The sequence below is a fragment of the Cyprinus carpio genome, chromosome B18, assembly GCF_018340385.1.
Source record: "Cyprinus carpio isolate SPL01 chromosome B18, ASM1834038v1, whole genome shotgun sequence".
In the NCBI taxonomy this organism is placed as follows: Eukaryota; Metazoa; Chordata; class Actinopteri; order Cypriniformes; family Cyprinidae; genus Cyprinus; species Cyprinus carpio.
In genome coordinates this window covers 23,850,807-23,868,161 of record NC_056614.1, presented here as the reverse complement: position 1 = coordinate 23,868,161, position 17,355 = coordinate 23,850,807, and the positions used below count along the sequence as shown (strand labels likewise).

The window sequence follows — 17,355 nt, the reverse complement described above, 5'->3', positions numbered from 1 at the left end:
GTGACTGCCACAGAGAGCATCTATATGGAATTTGTCAAATGAAATCGGCCAAATAATTTAATTAATTTCTTCTAAATTCTAAATTAAATTTTTTTTCACATTTGGTTCATTAAAATAAATAATATGCAACTACAATCTGACTAAGTGTTGTCCTTTAGGTGTTTCTTATGTGGCATTTTTCCATCAAATTTTTGTGGTATTTTGTAAAAACAGACATTTCAAAACGCGCCAAAAACTACCAAAATTCTACTTTTTGAAAGAATATTTATTTTTAATGTCTTTTATAATGTTTATACATAAATAAATTCTCAAAATGTATCTCAAAAGTTATGATATAAGCAGTTGGCCACATCCAGTATAATGAATGGATCTCTGTCGCCCTCTGCTGAGTATCTATGGACAAAACCATTTCTTTCTTAAACTAGGTTTTTCTTTAACCAACAGATGGCAGAACTCTACACCTAACAGCTAGATCAATATCCAGAAACATCTTATATTTAATTTAGATCATCATTTAAGTTTTTTTTTCATAAAAAAATTTTTATATTTCACATGCAAGCTAATGGTATAGTTGAGGAATTGTGTGGTAAATAGGTACAAAAGTACTTTGAATCTCCAAAAACACAGCATTACTGTATAGATGAGAAGTAAACAAATTTTTTATTTATTATTTTTATTATTAAAAATGTACGTTTTTTTTACAATCACTCTATAAACTTTGGGGTCATATAGACCCCGAATGCACTGAGTGTAAACCGGAAACTAAGGAAATATGAGGGTTAACTATGATGTCTTGTTTTTATGTCAACCTCTAAATAAAAATGGGTGGCATGAATGCATTTAAAATAATAAAAATATTTCAGGTTGAGCTTCGCTTCAAGACAACCTACCATTCCTGTTATGGATATGATTACTGGCAATGCAGCTCTGGACAGTGTGGAAATGATGTCAGTACTGTGATTGGTAAAGTAGATTCAAGTCCAAATGGCGGCAGCTGGTGTCAGTCTGAGGGCGTGATAACAAAGATGGTTTCCACAAACAGCCCATTCCAGCTCCTGTAAGTAAATATATTTACAACAGAATCATTCACTAACAATGCAGATCTGAACAAAATGCAGATATTAAATGTTTATATGTTACAATAGCAAAAGCGGTTGCTGCTGGATCTACAACACAGTCACAGATTCTGGAGACTGGAGTCTTCTCACTTACATTGACCTTGGTGTGAGATCGGACACCTCAGAGCCCAACCGATCACCAATATCCACCACCTTACCATTTGTCAGGTAAATCAGCTGTTTAAGCTTATAGTGTATATTTATCTATTTTTCATGATGTGCATTTAACATGATAAAGTCATGCAGTTCTACACTACAGTAATGTTGCCATATTGTTTTGTGTTGCAGAGTTCCTCAGAACTGTCCCAGGAGGTACAATCTTTTAGCCTTTGATCCTGATGGTGACCATGTCACATGCAGATTTGGACTCAGACAAAACCAGGAGTGCGGAATCTGCAACCAGCCTGCTGGTTTTACGTTGAATGAGGTGAAAAAAATATTAAGAATGACTAAAAAAGGGATATAAAATTTATTTCAGATATGAGGAGGGCAGTATGGTCAGTGTAAGAACTACATGTATATTTAAACATACATATATGCAGTAAACTATCAAATCCTTTGAAAAACATAATTTAGATAAAACACTGCAAGTATATTAACACCTTTGAGCAACTATTTCAACTCTTGATAGCTTGAACTGTTGTCTTATATCTGGGTTTACACATGTACATATTTGCCCAATGAACTACACACAAGTATTTTACTTAAGTATTACAGTTACAGCTTTCACTTTTTTGTTTTTCTTCAAAATGTAGCATAACTGTTCTCTGTCATATTCACACACATCGTTCCGTGGAGTTTATTCTTTTGAGCTGGTGCTGGAGGATTTCCCCGTTCGCAAGATTACTCTGTCCTACACCAACCAACCTTCAAAGGAAACATTTCCAATCAGTTTCATCAGAAACCGACGTTCTGCTTATTATTATGGAACAACCATAAAGACACCTACATCAACAACTGAGTCGACCAAATCAACAGCTGAGTCAACCACAACAACAACTGAGTCTACCACTATCACACCTACAACAAATTATCCAACCACAACAACAACTAAGTCAACAACAACTGATCCAACCACAACAACTGAGTTGACCACAACAACAACTGAGTCTACCACTATAGCACCTACAACAAATTATCCAACCACAACAACAATTGAGTCAACTACAACAACAACTGATCCAACCACAACAAATGATCCAACCACAACAACAATTGAGTCAACTACAACAACAACTGATCCAACCACAACAACTGAGTCAACCACATCAACAACTGAGTCAACCACATCAACAACTGATCCAACCACAACAACTGAGTCAACCACATCAACAACTGATCCAACCACAACAACTGAGTCAACCACATCAACAACTGAGTCAACCACATCAACAACTGAGTCGACCACATCAACAACTGATCCAACCACAACAACTGAGTCAACCACATCAACAACTGAGTCAACCACATCAACAACTGATCCAACCACAACAACTGAGTCAACCACATCAACAACTGATCCAACCACAACAACTGAGTCAACCACATCAACAACTGAGTCAACCACATCAACAACTGAGTCAACCACATCAACAACTGATCCAACCACAACAACTGAGTCAACCACATCAACCAACTGATCAACCACATCAACAACTGTTCCAACCACAACAACAACTGAGTTGACCACAACAACAACTGTTCCAACCACAACAACAATTGAGTCAACCGCTTTGACACCTACAACAACTGATCCAACCACTACGACACTTACACCCCCAACAACAGCTGAATCAACCACAATGACCACATCTGAACTACCTACAACAACAATAGCCACTACTACACAAACAACAACCACATTTCCAATAACAACAACTGCAACAACAACAACAACAACTTTGGCACTGAGTAAAATACCTCTTCAGTTTTCGCTTCAAGGTATGTTTGGAAGTTTAGTGTAAAGTAAGCTTCAGAATTATTCTACTATGTTTGATTAAATATATACTGTGCATATGTTTCAGTTGATGGTCCAGCACCATCTTGCACTGAGGGTGAATATCTACCAAGGTTTCTCCACCCAACTCCACATCACGGAGAACAACTGAGCGCTCGTGTAAATCAAGAGCTTGAGATCAGAGTGAAAGCTTCTGCATCTTTTTCAACGTATAAAGAAATTTTTTTATTTAAACATTTTTTTTAAACTTAGACTCTGTTTTTAAATTGAATTTTGAATAGCATATTAGCATACTACTACATATTTCTGCCATGCTTACTACTTATATTATTTCTGGCAGATATAAAGCTATGACAGTAATAGCAGTAGAATAGTATGTTATTCCAAATTCAGCCATTGAACTGGTGTGCAGTGCTCTGTAGCGCCTACCAGAGGGCAGGACTTCAAAGATGTTTTGGTGTCTTTGATGGTTTTGCCCAGATATAGAAGTCAACACCAGTAGTCTGTTGTAGCCTATTCTTGGAACATGGTTGTGCACTACCTACGTTTCTCAATGTTTTTGTTTTGTTGTTGTGGTTTTTGTCATCTAGAATCATTGATGTCATCATTAGTGGACCTCTGAACAGCACAAAATACAAAACCACCACTGGGGAATATGTAATCAACTGGACACCAACTGCAGAAAACTATGGCCAACATTTTCCATTTTGCTTCATCGCAGAAGGACAATTTGGGTATATTTTACTAAGCGAATGTACTTTTGAATTTTTTTACCACTTTAAAATCACATTATGGTTGCTGATAAAAACCTTTCTATTTCAATCTAATATTTACCACTCTGAGATGAGGTGCGTTGTTGCAAAGGTGAATGGTAAAGGTGGGTAAATCCATTCATTTAATTCCATTTTATGATAATGCAGACCCAAATAATAATGGCTAATGATAATGGCATTCATGAGTGAAATTAAATGTTGTATATGAAATAAAAATTAACATATTGTGACTTTTGGTCCATGTCTATTATCTTTAAAGTCATCAATATGATTATTAATGTTATTTTCAGGACCTGAGGCAAATGTAACCTGCTCTCAAAACTCAATGTCAGTGACAATTAAGAGATCCTCTATCAAAAACCTCCATGGTGACCACTTGAGACTGATAAATCCGTCTTGTCGGGTTTACACTAACAGTACCCACCTGTTCACCAACACACTTCTAAATGACTGTGGCACTCAGATTGAGGTAAGCAGTTTTATCATCAACATTTACAATCAGATCTTGTGAATTCCAGAGCTAAAGTATTTGAAAACTTATGTTTCTTTGTAGGAGAACAATAATGAACTCATCTTCAAGAATAAAATCATTACATTTGATGATCCCAGGGACATTATAACCAGAAAGGATAACCTAGAAATTGAAATCCTGTGCAAGTACCAGAAAAGGACCAACGTTACTCTGGATTTCTATACTCACAGACCACCAATCTTTATCTCAGAAAAAGGTTTTGGCACATTCAACTATCAGTTTGAGTTTTATGCTTCTGCAAATTTCCAGAACAGCAGACATCCAGAATCTTACCCGCTTGAGTATGATGTGGGCGACAAGATCTTCATGAAGATTGAGCCCGTCACTCCAGTCCTAAACACCGAGATCTTCCTCGAGTCATGTGTGGCTACTCCTTACGATAATCCCAATTACCCCGTCTCCTATCCTATCATCAAGAACGGGTGAGATTCCACAAACATTATTGATCTTTGCACTTTTTAACCCATGTCAATAATGCCAATGTTACATGATAAACTTGTCTAATCAGTTTGTCACACAAGTTAATCAAGGGCTTTTTTATTTCAGATGCACTGTGGATGAAACGGTTGGGTTTTTCTCAAGTCACCAACCATATGTCCAGTTTGAAATGGAGGCCTTCAAATTCATTGGGTTCCATGACCAGGTTAGAGTGGCACACACTCTCTCTCACACACACACACACACACACACACAAACTAAAATAGGGATCAGTAAGGTTTTTGAAAGAAGCCTCTTATTAATGCTCAGGAAGGCTGAATTTACTTGATCAAAAATACACTAAAAACAAAAATACTGTGAAACATTATTACAATTCAAAATATGTGTTTTCTTTTTGAATATATTCTAAAATGTCATTTATTCCTTTGATGTTGAGCTGAATTCTCAGCATCATTACTCCAGTCTTCATTGTCACATGATCCTTCAGAAATCATTCTGATATGCTGATTTGCTGCTCAAAAAACATTTCTGATTATTATCAATATTGAAAACAGTTTTGATGAACAGTCAAAATATAAAGTGAATATAGAGTGTATTTACCAAATAAAAATTTAAGCAAATAATTACTAACCCCACATTTTTGGTTGATTGATTAATTAATTAATACGGAACAATATGTTCCATACAAATGTGAGGGCGATGCATTAGTAAGAAAAGAAATGTTAAATAGATGACACATTTAATTTTATTTTTATATGTGAATGGAACATTTTACACCAATTCTTTGGTCACCCCCTAGCTTGTGCTTGTCATATTGTTTTAATTTCATCATTCATTCTGACAGCAAATGGTCTAGCAACATTGTTTAACACGCAGTGACTTTGTGCTGTCATGCAGTTGCATTATGGGTCATTTCAGTTGCTAGTCCCCACTGACTTCCATAGTATGGGAAAAAAAAACAACATTATGGAAGTCAATGGGGACTATCCCCATAAGCATGTTTCCGAAAGCGAGGTTTCCTCTTATATACTCTGATATAGACTTCATATACAGCGCATCTACAAGTAAAATAAAATAGAAATATTTCTGTTTAACCCTGCCTTCTGTCACTGTCTCTTATCTTTTCGTCTTCCTCTCTTCCCTCTGTAGGTGTTCATCAGCTGCTCAATCATCATATGCGAGGCCAACAATCCCTACACCCGCTGCTCTCAGGGCTGCATCAACAGCACAGTCGCTCCACCGGCCCACCACCATCACAGAAGAGAGGCTCCCATCCAGACCGGCAGTCACGTCATCTCCCAGGGGCCCCTGCGGCTGAAGAGGAGCGCATCTCGTAAGCCAAATCGTTCATTCACCTTATGTACAGATGATTGTACACTACACAAATGGTGTTAACCGTTTCAACCTTTACTCACATTTCAGAGGTCACCGTAAGCCCGGGTCTGAATCTAAACCTTGTTGTCGTCGCTGTTTGTCTTGTGGCAACAGTAGCCATGGTGTGTGGAGTGATTGTCTACAGAGCCAGAGGACAAAGGATCAGATACCAACCCTTGTCATCACACGACTTTTAGTCATGTCAGCTCTGTTTTTTTATTTTTCAAAGCATAATGCTCTATTTTCAAAGTGTGTTTTTCTTTCTTTTGTACTCAATTGGGAGTTTAAAACAGATTGGGAATATATCAGCGGTCAAACTTTAGTTTGGTGCCTAATTCTCACTATTAACTAACCATTATCTATGAATTTAGCCTCAATATACTCCTAATTTGCCACTTATGAATAGTTAGTAAGTAGTTGTTAAGTTTAGGTAGGTAGGTAGTTTTTGTGGATAATATAATGTTGTTATGAGTAATACGTTATTATTTTGTTTTTTATAAGTAATAAAAAGCAGATAATATGCTAGTAATATGCATGTTAATAAGCAACTAGTGTATCGTTATAATTAGTCCCAAAACTAAAGTGTTACTATGTCAGATTAAACTACCGTTTATATAGTAGCAGAAATCAGTCATCAATTTACAACCAATTCAATCAGTGTAATTACTAAAAACTGCACAAAAGTCTCTATGAGGTTGTTTTTTTCATATATTAAGATGTTTTTTGCAATTTTATATGTTGGCACTTTTTATTTCTATGTGTTATGTTGGTATTATTCTTCATGAAAATAAAAGAAACTGGAAGCATGCCTCGTTTCTTATAAACTAGAGTGTTAATTTACTTTCTGCATTAAACATTTTGATTCATCATGGCTACAAATATTGTTTTGTTCAAATTATGTTATTCTGATTCATCTTTTAAAGCTATTTCAGAGCAAATGCTGGACTGTTTCAACCCAACTTTGGGTCAAATATGGATTAAGCCATTTTCGGTTTTATAAATTTTTTTTTAAATTATTTTTGGGTTAAAAAAGTATCTAAAAAAATTTAACCCAACAGTTTGTAAATGATCAGATATTACTTGACTATATTACCCAGCTACTGTGTAAAAATATAGGCAAGCACCGAGACAAGATCTAGTTTCACATAATCATACTTGCAATAAATCACCAATAATTAATTCAAATAATAGTGCAAATGAAAGGTAAAAGAGATGACACCAAACAAATGTACTGTCCAAACATGCCAAAATAACCACATTTGTTTGACTATTGAGGGGCCTTTGGTTGTTAAACACTGGGATCATGACTTTGTCTACCATATATAAGTGTGAACAAAGCTTATAATCTGATCTGCCTTTTAAATAAAAACACACAATAAGAAAAAATGGTTAGTCAAATGAAACAACCACTAAAAGATTTGGTTACTTGATAAATCTAAGTGTGTCCAGTATCAGTGATTTTTTTTTAATGCAAGCCACTGTTTCACATTGAAACATGTTTTCAAAATAAAGCATATGTGATGATTGAAAGAGAACAGAATTGAAAGAGAAGCTAAAAGAGTTACTAGATAGCACACCCTTGTGCAAAACATCAACAGCATTCAGTTGAGCCACAGAAATGTGACACGTAGCAGGTATCAGACAACCTGTTGAATGACTGTGGTTATCAATACATTTCTCCGGCCTGCATGAGAAACAAAAATGCTTTGTTTTCATTTTAAGACAAAACAAATCAAGCAGCTGAGCCCAACTTGTATGCATTGGTATTTGTCACATTCTGTTCTGTTCCTGTTTCCTGTCATTGTATGTTGACCTAGTGTTTGCCCGTAAGTCACTAATTTAGTTCACCTGTTTTTCATTTACCGTAGTTGTATTTAAGCCTGATTTCTATCTTTCCATTGTTATTTTACGTGGTTATGCTTTACTATTGTTCATGTTATCCTCTGGCTGTTCCAGTTGGATTTATTAAAGACCATTTCTGTTTTGTTTTCCACATCATGCGCTTACTACATGCCTATCCTGACCAACTTTACAATAAAGTTTGATTTGTTTACAATACAAAATAATACAAAATTATTTTATGTAAATTTGACTTGTAACTAGCATGTATTTATTAATATACATTTAATTAATTTAGTTAAAAGTCATTGAAAAAAAGATAGTGGATGAGTTAAGAAAAATATTAAAAAGTATACAGGCAAATATGGATAAAATAATTTTATTATAATTGGACTATTTTAACATTTTTCTTTTTATTGTAATTTATTATAGTTTTTAAGTTCATTTACGTAACATACTGTATATTGTTGGTTAATATTGATTTCTGTATACAGTTGTAAACATTTAGAGTTGTGCAAATTAATATAGAATGAATGAACAGGAATTAATAATTAACAAAAGAATATTTAAAGTATAAATTATGATGTAAGGAAAAAAGGTGATTAGTGTCAAAATAAAGCATAAAAAATAGATTCATAACCTAAGTCAAATAAAGTAGAAATGATTGCAAATAAAGCAAAATTAAACTGTTCTGCTCATGGTTATTTAGTTTATGTGATTACAATAGTTGCAGTTTTTCAGGATTAATCACACACCATCAGAAATCTAGTTTAACTAGGTGCTATTCACTAATAATCGCCCTGCAGCAAGCCTTTTTTATTAAATTATCATCATTCTTTTCCGCACAAACACACTTCCAGTCTATGTATGTAAAACAAGCATATTATAGATATTATATATTTATATATATTATAGTTTTTGCGCTAGAATATTATAATTTTTTGTTCTAACTGAATTCCACTTATGAATAACTATCAAGCAAATTATGTGAAGAAGGAATAACCTGGGCACATTCAGTTCTTCCTCAAAAACACTTTTTTTTTTCCTTTTTTTCATGTTCCCTTGAACCTATAGTACTTATCAAGTACTATCAAAGTCTGAGTAATCGATAGTGAAAGACTCTTTGACCAGCTTGGAATGCTCAGATTACAGGTTTTTTCAGATTCCAGATTCCAGGTTATATACACTTGATTTGGTCCTCTGCATATATATGTAAAATAAAATATAATAAAATAACTCTAATGCTGCACTGCAATGTATTAATATATCAATGTCAAAAATGGGGAGAAGCAATTATGGAAATAAATCAGATGGAGAAAGTAACATGTCATATTTGAATTAGTATAAAAATAGATTAAAATTTTTATTGATGATGAGTATTTCTCTCTGAACTTTGACATTAATTGACTAAACAGATAACTATTACTCTTAAAATGAATTAAAACAATTTGAACAGTTTAATTAGTAAATTATATTATATTGTGAATTATATATTATAATGATTTTTTAAAGATATAATGCTGTTTGTTGTCACTGGTTTGCATTTTTAATAACACCAAAATGTAAAAAGAGAAATGAAAATAAATTCTACCCACAAGTATTCTGACTCTACCAGTGTTCTATCAACAGGTGGATTTTCGATTCGAGCTATTCTTATAAATGCATCAGCAAACACCCGTCAATGTCTGAAGTCCTGAGAAATCCATTTCAGATCGTTGTATGTTTGAGATTTGATCTTTCACTGCACTGTGGGTATGTCGGTTGACATTTGAGAAAGCAAACAGCTATTGTTTAAATAGATTTATATCTTATGTCAGGTCATTATTGTAGGAGTGCTATCATCCAGGGAGGAAAAAAAGATAACAGAGCTGAAAATATTCATTAGGCTACTCAAATGGTACTTGATAATTGAGCGTTATCCATTTTTTGGCCATGAGATTTTATTTTTTAACTCATGGAAAATTATACAGTATTTGGCATTGGAGCTGTGCAATAAAAAATGTAATTTTCCCAGAGCATCTTGCCCCTAATGGACACTCATCACAATGTAATAATTTACATGTGAATGAAGAGCTGTGTGATTTGTTAAGTAAGTTCCGATCAATGGCTAGTTTCAGATTTGAATCATGTGACTTCTTAGAAGCAGCAAGTAACTACCCTCAAATTTTTTTGTGTCTGTGTGTGATTCAGTGCATTGCACGAGAATGCTTTTGAACCCTTCCCTGAATTCCTGCTCACCTGAGATGTATAAAAGCAGCTCCTCAGGTTCGTCTCACAGGTGAAGTGAGCTCAGGGGCTCAGGTACCATGATGTCCTCGGCTGTGGTGTTGAATCTTCTGCTTCTGGTGTCCATTGCTTCAGCAGGACACCACTATGGAGGCTCAGTGACCTTCAGCCCTAAAGGAACCAATGCAGATGGGAGCATGAGGGTGAGAGTTTATTTCTTATTTCGCATTTGGCAACACTGCCCTTTATTTATCATAAATACATAAAAAATGTAAAATGATTAACTTAATTTCCAATAGTTTTTAATTATTTGCACGTATGCATACAGAATAAAATAAGAAATAATAAATTTTAAAATAATATTAGACATTGGTTATTTCAAGACAATCAGGTAAGATAATATTTATGAAAATGAATTCTACTTGATTTGGTCCTCTGCACATATATGTGAAATACAATATATAATAACTCTAATGTTGCACTGCAATGTATTAATATATCAATGTCAGAAATGGGATGAAGCAACAATGCAAATAAATCAGATGAAGTAACACAATTAAGAATAGATTGAAATAAAGTAACCATTTTTATTGATGAAGTGTATTTCTCTCTGAACTTTGACATTAATTGGATAAACAGAGATATCTGGGATTACTTTTACTTTTTTTAGTTTAATTAGTAAATTATATTATGATTTTTTTTTTACGACATAATGCTGTGTTTGTTGTCACTGATTTGCATTTTTAATGATTGATCTATAACATCAAAATGGAAAAGAGAAATTAAAATTAATTCTACCCACAAGTATTCTGACTCTACCAGTGTTCTATCAACAGGTTGAGTTTCGATTCAAGCGAACCTATGACTGGTGTATGCCTAGTTGGTGGTACTGCGCCTCTGGAGATTGTGGCTATGAATCCACCAGTGTAGAAGGTGAAATCGATAGCAGCTCTAATGGCAGAAGTGGTTACACCAACAGTTGGTGCCAATCAGAAAATGTTGTTACAAGAAACATCCATGGAAACACACCCTTTGACCTGCAGTGAGTAACTGAATTTGTTTTAAATGAATATTGAAATGTCCATTCAACATTATCTAAAATGCACCATTGTACCGCAGGGACTCTTCATGCTGCTGGGTGCCCACAGTCAACGGTGTTGGTTCATGGTTCTTCCAGGCACATGTAGATCTAGGCATAAGAGCTGATACCAATCAACCTAACCGCTCACCTGTCACCACTACTTTACAACTTCTACGGTTACTCTTATATTTATTCAACATAGTTTCCTATGAACAAAATGAATCACTAATGAGAATGCATGTTAAAACTTAAATTAGAAAATGTGATGAAAATATGATTTATATTTATTTATTTATTTATTTATTCATTTATGTTTTTTTTTCCATTAGTGTACCCCAAAACTGTCCTCGTAAATATCATCTGATAGCCTATGACCCAGATGGTGACCAGGTCAGATGTAGATATGGAGCTCAGCAGGGTGCTGAATGTGCCACATGTGACCAGCCTAGTGGTTTCCACCTAGATCAAGTAAGAAACACAAAATATTGCCAGAATAATGTGATATAAACAGCTATGAACCAGTGGGAATAAGGTTATATTCTATTAGTGTGTTCTTGAAAGACAATCCAAATGGGAATGAAACTTTAAACTTGAAAAAATACATTTATACTAAATAAAACAAATAAAACAAAATTAAATTAAATAAAAACTAGAATAGGACTACACCCTTTTAGGCTACGGGATTATACCGATAGAGAAGAACATAAAAACAAAAAATGCTTATTTATTATGAATGGAAATGTGTTAGGAAAACGCTGAATCTTTTTAAAAGCTGTTCATTTAGAACGAAACAATTTATTATAATTATTTTCCACTATTTAGGATGAAACGATTCACTGAAATGAATCAAACTTTCTAAAGCTACAAATGAAAGAAGGAGAACCGTTTAAAACGAACTAATTCACTAGAATGCATCGGACAAGACACAAAGGAGAGAGAGCAAGTGTGGTTATTTACCTCCACTCGCTCAGCAGTAAAGTAACACAAATACGGCATTAAAACAGCGATCATTGTATTCGCGATGTTGCATTTGTGAAATAAAATGATTACGTTATACAAAATGTGATTATTTTAATAATTTCATTTTATCTCCACACAGTTAGTAACCTATATTCTGGCAGCCTCTATCAATTACCTTATAAAAGCTTCCAGAACCATTTTGAAATAAAACGCAATGAACATAGACTAATTTGAACATCTCAATTCTTCATTAGCGTGCCTGCACACTGGACTACAGTTATGCCTACACAACAGGCGTCTACGGATTTGAGCTGATTGTGGAGGATTTCCCCAAGAAACACACCACTCTGGCTTATACTGATGGCTCCAGCTCTTACAGATGCGCTCTGAGTGGTGGAAGACACCGAAGGTCAATTAATGTGACTCCGTACCCCTGGTATTACCAAAGTTACACAACTGTACCATGGTGGCAACAAACTACTCCTTCACAATGGTGGTTGTGGTGGCAAAACCAACAGTCGACCACCGCTGCACCTGCAACTACTCCATGGTGGTGGTGGCAACAGCAATACACAACCGCTGCTCCACCTGTAACGGCCCAATGGTGGTGGTGGCTGCAGACCACAACCACAACTACAACAACAGAACCACCTCAAGAGTACACCACTTCCATGACTTCACATCAGCGGTCTTACGAACCTTTCAGCAAGCTCCCTCTGCAATTCAGTCTTCTCGGTAAGGCTTTCTCAATGATCACCTAAACATATTAGTAGTATTAGTAGAGTAATGTGTGTCTTTCTCATTTGAATCACTGCAGTTGATTCAGCTGCTCCTTCATGCACCGAGGGACATTACATACCTCACTTTGTGTCACCGACTCCACGCAATGGAGATGAAATCCAAGCTACGCCACGCCGTGAAGTGGAAATCCGGGTTAAGGCTGCAGCAGCTTATACAACGTAATGCACATGTGAATGCAATCAATGCATCAAGTTATTGCAGTTATTAGACGGGTGTATAACACGTGTTTATTTTTCATTCTCAGGGTTACTGATGTCATTATCAGCGGTCCTTTGAACATAACTAAGCATGCTTTGAGCACTGGAGAGTACGCAATCAGATGGACACCAACGAGCAACGACCTCGGAGATCATTTCCCCGTGTGTTTCATTGCTGAGAGCATGAGCGGGTGGGTAAACTATTAATATTTAAAATCTAGCAAAACTGAATTCCATACATTTCATAAATATGACTGTTTATTATTGATTTACAGAAGCAGCGTTTATCAGTCTGAAATGAGATGTGTCATTATCACCGTTGGACGCCAGACTGGTTAGTAATTCACTTTTACATGGGCAACTATGTTTTGCCTGCATAATTTTGGTAATCAGTTCTAATGATTGATCCCATTTACAGTGGATGCAAATGTGATTTGCACCGCAACCAACATGGTCATTGAAATTGAGCAGCTGCACTCCGTCGGGCTCCACAAGGACTATCTGCGACTCAATGATCCTGCCTGCACTTTGGACTCAAACGGCACTCATGTGTTGGCAAACTTCTCCCTCAATGCTTGTGGTACCATGATTGAGGTAAAACTCTTCTCATAGGTTCAAAAGAAAGAAAGAAATTAACAAAACTTTAATATTTAATATTTATCATTAATATTTGTCATCAGTTACTCATCCTCATGTCCTTCCATACCAATTTAGTTTTCCATCATCCATTAAACATACAAGTCAGAACTTCTCTTTTCTGAACAATGAAAGCAGAAAAAAGCACCATAATATAATTTGTGTTTTTTGTTTTGTTTTGTTTTTTTGTGCTTTTGGTAATAAGTAGCATCCACTTTTGTTGTATGGAAAACAGAAGCTTGGACATTCAGGTTTGGAACGGCATTGGTGTTTAAAAGTTTTTCATACTCCATTCCCTTCTACAGGAGGATGAAGAGTTCATCATTTTCAAGAATGAAATTTTCTCAACCGATGACCCAAACAGCATCATTACCAGAAAGCATGAGGTGGAGATTGAGTTCTCCTGTCGTTACGAGAAGAAAAACAACATCTCACTGGAATTCACCGCACGGAGACACATAACCACCATCACCGAGAAAGGCTTCGGTACCCTCACCTACAGCTTCGGACTCTTCAAAACAGCAAACTACCACACAGAAATAGACGTGACTGCATATCCGGCGGAGTATGAGCTTGGGGAGATGATTTACATGCAGATTGAATCCCAGTCTACAATCAACAACACCGAGCTTTTTGTCGAATCATGTGTCGCGACACCATACAGTGACCCCAACTACCAAACATCCTACACAATCATCCAAAACGGGTAAGAACAATCAACCATGAGCTGCAGACGCATTAGCACAATCAAATTAATGTCTACATCAATAATGTTCTTCAGGTGCATCTTGGATGAAACGGTTGAGTTCTACACAAGCCACCAGCCAGTGGTCCGCTTTGGCCTGCAAGCCTTCCAGTTCATCGGAATGCATGAGCAGGTAAATACTGATTGGATTATGATGAAATCCGTTAAGCAGTCAACATACTGTACAAAAACATAATGCTGCCATTGACCAATCAGAATTGAGTATTCCAGACAGCCATGACTTTATCTCACTCTTTCTCCCTAGGTGTTCCTCAGCTGTTCAGTGATTCTGTGCGAGGCCAACAATCCCTACACCCGCTGCTCTCAGGGCTGCATCAACAGCACAGTCGCTCCACCAGCACACCACCATCACAGAAGAGAGGCTCCCATCCAGACCGGCAGTCACTTAGTCTCCCAGGGGCCCCTGCGGCTGAAGAGGAGCATAGAGGAGCATGAAGGTAAAACCTCAGAAACAAGACAACATATTAGATAAGAATGATTATTTATAGAATGTGATACTATTTTAAAGGGGCATTAAATGTAGTGTTGGGATGAAACGTCTTGTGTTGTATTTCTTAAGTCTTTTCATTTGAAATAAAATAAAAATACAGATTTCAAATAAATAAGTTGTATGATATATTATATATTTAAAATATATATATTTTAATATATACACTATATATGATGTACTGACTGACATATATTTGTGTTTTTTCCACAGTGTCCTCCACAGTCTTGAACTTGAATCTGGTTTTCATTGCCGGATGTGTCCTCGCAGCTGTTGGCATGGTGTGTGGTGTTCTCATCTACAGAACCAAGAGATCAGACGTCAAATATCAGGCTCTTAAATCAGATGAAATTTAATGGTTCTTCTCAAAGACTACAAAAAAAAAAATTGTCCTCTTTTCTCTCTCATAGAAGATTCTGTCAAAAGATTTAGTTGATCTATTTTTTTTTCTTCTTCTTTTTTTCCTTTATTGTATTATAATTCATAAATGCCTGTTAGGGTTATTTTTCATAATATACACTGTTTCGGTCTATTAGTGTGTATCTTTGTTATTTTGCACTTTTTAGATTGCTGTTGACAATAAAATATATGAAGAAAAGAAAATGAGTGTCCGGTTGTTTTTAAAAGAGTTTAGATAATGCATATCCACAAAGATAATTAAATGAACATAGCTCCTATATTGTTGTTTTAGTCTGTTTTCATATTAACCAAAGGCATAAGAAATAAGCTCATAACAAATGCTTTCACACAAATTGAATGAATTAAAATCAATGCCAAATTGGCTAAATAAATAAAATAACCATGAAAATATTCAACATATAGCATGATTTTTATAGAAAGTGGTTGTATTTTAAAGTGTTATGCTGACAGAAATGGCAGTCTTGTGTTGTACTGATAATTCTGGAGTCAAAATATAATAAAATAAAACAAATGTAAAATATATTTAAAATAAATTTAATGAAAATATTTATGAGACTGATGACTGATCCATTGAATCTCACCTGGGGCCTGTTTCATTAAGGAGGTCCAACCAACTCTGAGTTGAAGCTTAAACTCCGAGTTTATCAACATGTGACCAAAAAAAAATCATAACTCTCATTTTATGGACAGGTTTTAAGTATAACAAATGTTCCAGTTCACACACTCACAAAGTAAGCTGTAATTAGTTATGGGGCAGATCTTCATCAGGTTGAAGAGCTGATGTTACACTGAGGCTACAGAACATGTGTCAAAGCAGCTTCTAGGGTGATGGCGTGACGTGGAAACTCGAGGTTGTCAGCACAACCCTGCATTGTCAGGAATAGGTCAATCAACAATCGTTACAGTATATGTTTATATACCATGTCTTCAGGACAAAACGATCGCACCTGATCATACAAGTCCTCAAAATGAAAGCAAAAATGACCAACGACAAATATTTTTGTTTGTTTTTTTCTTTTTTTTTAAATGCATGAGTGGAAAGCACAGTCTACTGACTGTGACTGGCATTCTACTCACTCACATTCAGGCGCAAAACACTATCAACATGAAGAATCTGTGCGCTCTATTTAACAATATCCACAGATAGTATGATAAAATAAGTAACTATCAAGGCGAGAACTGCTCAGCAAACTTACACTTGGCTGATAGCAAGTTCTGATGCAGACTGGCAATCATTTTAATTATTTTCCATCAAGGTGGAATTTTTCACTGTTGGAGCTATTGTATTGCTTTCTATTCTGTTATTGTTCATGAAAGAGGCTTGGAAAGCATTTATTAAGCTGTCAGTCAATGTCAAACACTGAAAAGACATTATTTTTTTACTGGCATTCTGTTTGTGAAACTTACTTGTAATGAAATGAACAGAAATGTAAACTAAATATTCTGAGATTATGTAAAGTCATTTCATCTTATTTTGGCTTCATTTCAAACCCAATACACATCTCAATGTACAATGTAAAAGAATATCAAATTAAAATACAGAGCTTTTTGAAACTGCCTAATATAAGCACAGGGTTTCTTCAGGTTTAATTAAGGTAATTCAAGACTTCCAAAAGAGTATTCAAGACCAATTAAAGAAAAGTTAAATAATACATAGAAGTCAATATGGTCTCTGTGCCTAAGAAGAACACAATGAATTCATTTTTGAATTTCAAATTTGAAAATGTAACCTACATCCGATCTTAAGTAC

General features: G+C 35.3%; 3 protein-coding genes and 1 long non-coding RNA gene across 4 annotated transcripts; 3 read left to right on the top strand and 1 right to left on the bottom strand.

Moving 5' to 3' along the window:
* The first annotated feature begins 867 nt into the window (after positions 1-867).
* On the top strand, positions 868-2,758 carry LOC109109462 (cell wall protein DAN4-like). Its single transcript, XM_042743622.1, has 4 exons — positions 868-1,057; positions 1,146-1,286; positions 1,407-1,545; positions 1,874-2,758. Exons 1-4 carry the CDS (start codon positions 1,026-1,028, stop codon positions 2,756-2,758), a joined length of 1,197 nt encoding a protein of 398 aa, XP_042599556.1. The 5' UTR covers positions 868-1,025.
* A 16-nt stretch (positions 2,759-2,774) lies between these two features.
* LOC109108936 (CUB and zona pellucida-like domain-containing protein 1) lies at positions 2,775-6,630 on the top strand. Its single transcript, XM_042744504.1, has 9 exons — positions 2,775-3,059; positions 3,143-3,284; positions 3,666-3,809; positions 3,897-3,952; positions 4,139-4,317; positions 4,402-4,802; positions 4,927-5,023; positions 5,968-6,151; positions 6,241-6,630. The coding sequence occupies exons 1-9, from the start codon at positions 2,921-2,923 to the stop codon at positions 6,387-6,389; spliced, it is 1,491 nt and encodes a 496-aa protein (XP_042600438.1). The 5' UTR covers positions 2,775-2,920; the 3' UTR covers positions 6,390-6,630.
* Positions 5,991-10,408, bottom strand: LOC122140469. The gene is made up of 3 exons (XR_006157148.1): positions 10,270-10,408; positions 6,234-6,331; positions 5,991-6,132 (listed from the first exon to the last, which is right to left on the bottom strand). It is a non-coding gene; the product is annotated as an uncharacterized LOC122140469 (long non-coding RNA).
* On the top strand, positions 10,334-15,788 carry LOC109109463. Its single transcript, XM_042744503.1, has 13 exons — positions 10,334-10,460; positions 11,094-11,299; positions 11,377-11,514; positions 11,668-11,806; positions 12,553-13,033; positions 13,116-13,257; positions 13,344-13,487; positions 13,572-13,630; positions 13,715-13,890; positions 14,238-14,638; positions 14,714-14,810; positions 14,943-15,135; positions 15,399-15,788. Exons 1-13 carry the CDS (start codon positions 10,338-10,340, stop codon positions 15,539-15,541), a joined length of 2,442 nt encoding a protein of 813 aa, XP_042600437.1. The 5' UTR covers positions 10,334-10,337; the 3' UTR covers positions 15,542-15,788.
* The last annotated feature ends 1,567 nt before the right edge of the window (positions 15,789-17,355 follow it).

Coding starts and splice junctions, on each gene's coding strand:
- LOC109109462 (XM_042743622.1), top strand. CDS start 1,026: ATGGTTTCCACAAACAGCCCATTCCAGCTCCT. Junction 1,287..1,406: donor ACCACCTTACCATTTGTCAG/GTAAATCAGCTG, acceptor TTTGTGTTGCAG/AGTTCCTCAGAACTGTCCCA. Junction 1,546..1,873: donor CTGGTTTTACGTTGAATGAG/GTGAAAAAAATA, acceptor TTCAAAATGTAG/CATAACTGTTCTCTGTCATA.
- LOC109108936 (XM_042744504.1), top strand. CDS start 2,921: ATGACCACATCTGAACTACCTACAACAACAATAGCCACTACTACACAA. Junction 4,318..4,401: donor ACTGTGGCACTCAGATTGAG/GTAAGCAGTTTT, acceptor GTTTCTTTGTAG/GAGAACAATAATGAACTCAT. Junction 6,152..6,240: donor GCTGAAGAGGAGCGCATCTC/GTAAGCCAAATC, acceptor CTCACATTTCAG/AGGTCACCGTAAGCCCGGGT.
- LOC109109463 (XM_042744503.1), top strand. CDS start 10,338: ATGATGTCCTCGGCTGTGGTGTTGAATCTTCTGCTTCTGGTGTCCATT. Junction 11,300..11,376: donor AACACACCCTTTGACCTGCA/GTGAGTAACTGA, acceptor ATTGTACCGCAG/GGACTCTTCATGCTGCTGGG. Junction 11,515..11,667: donor ACTACTTTACAACTTCTACG/GTTACTCTTATA, acceptor TTTTTCCATTAG/TGTACCCCAAAACTGTCCTC.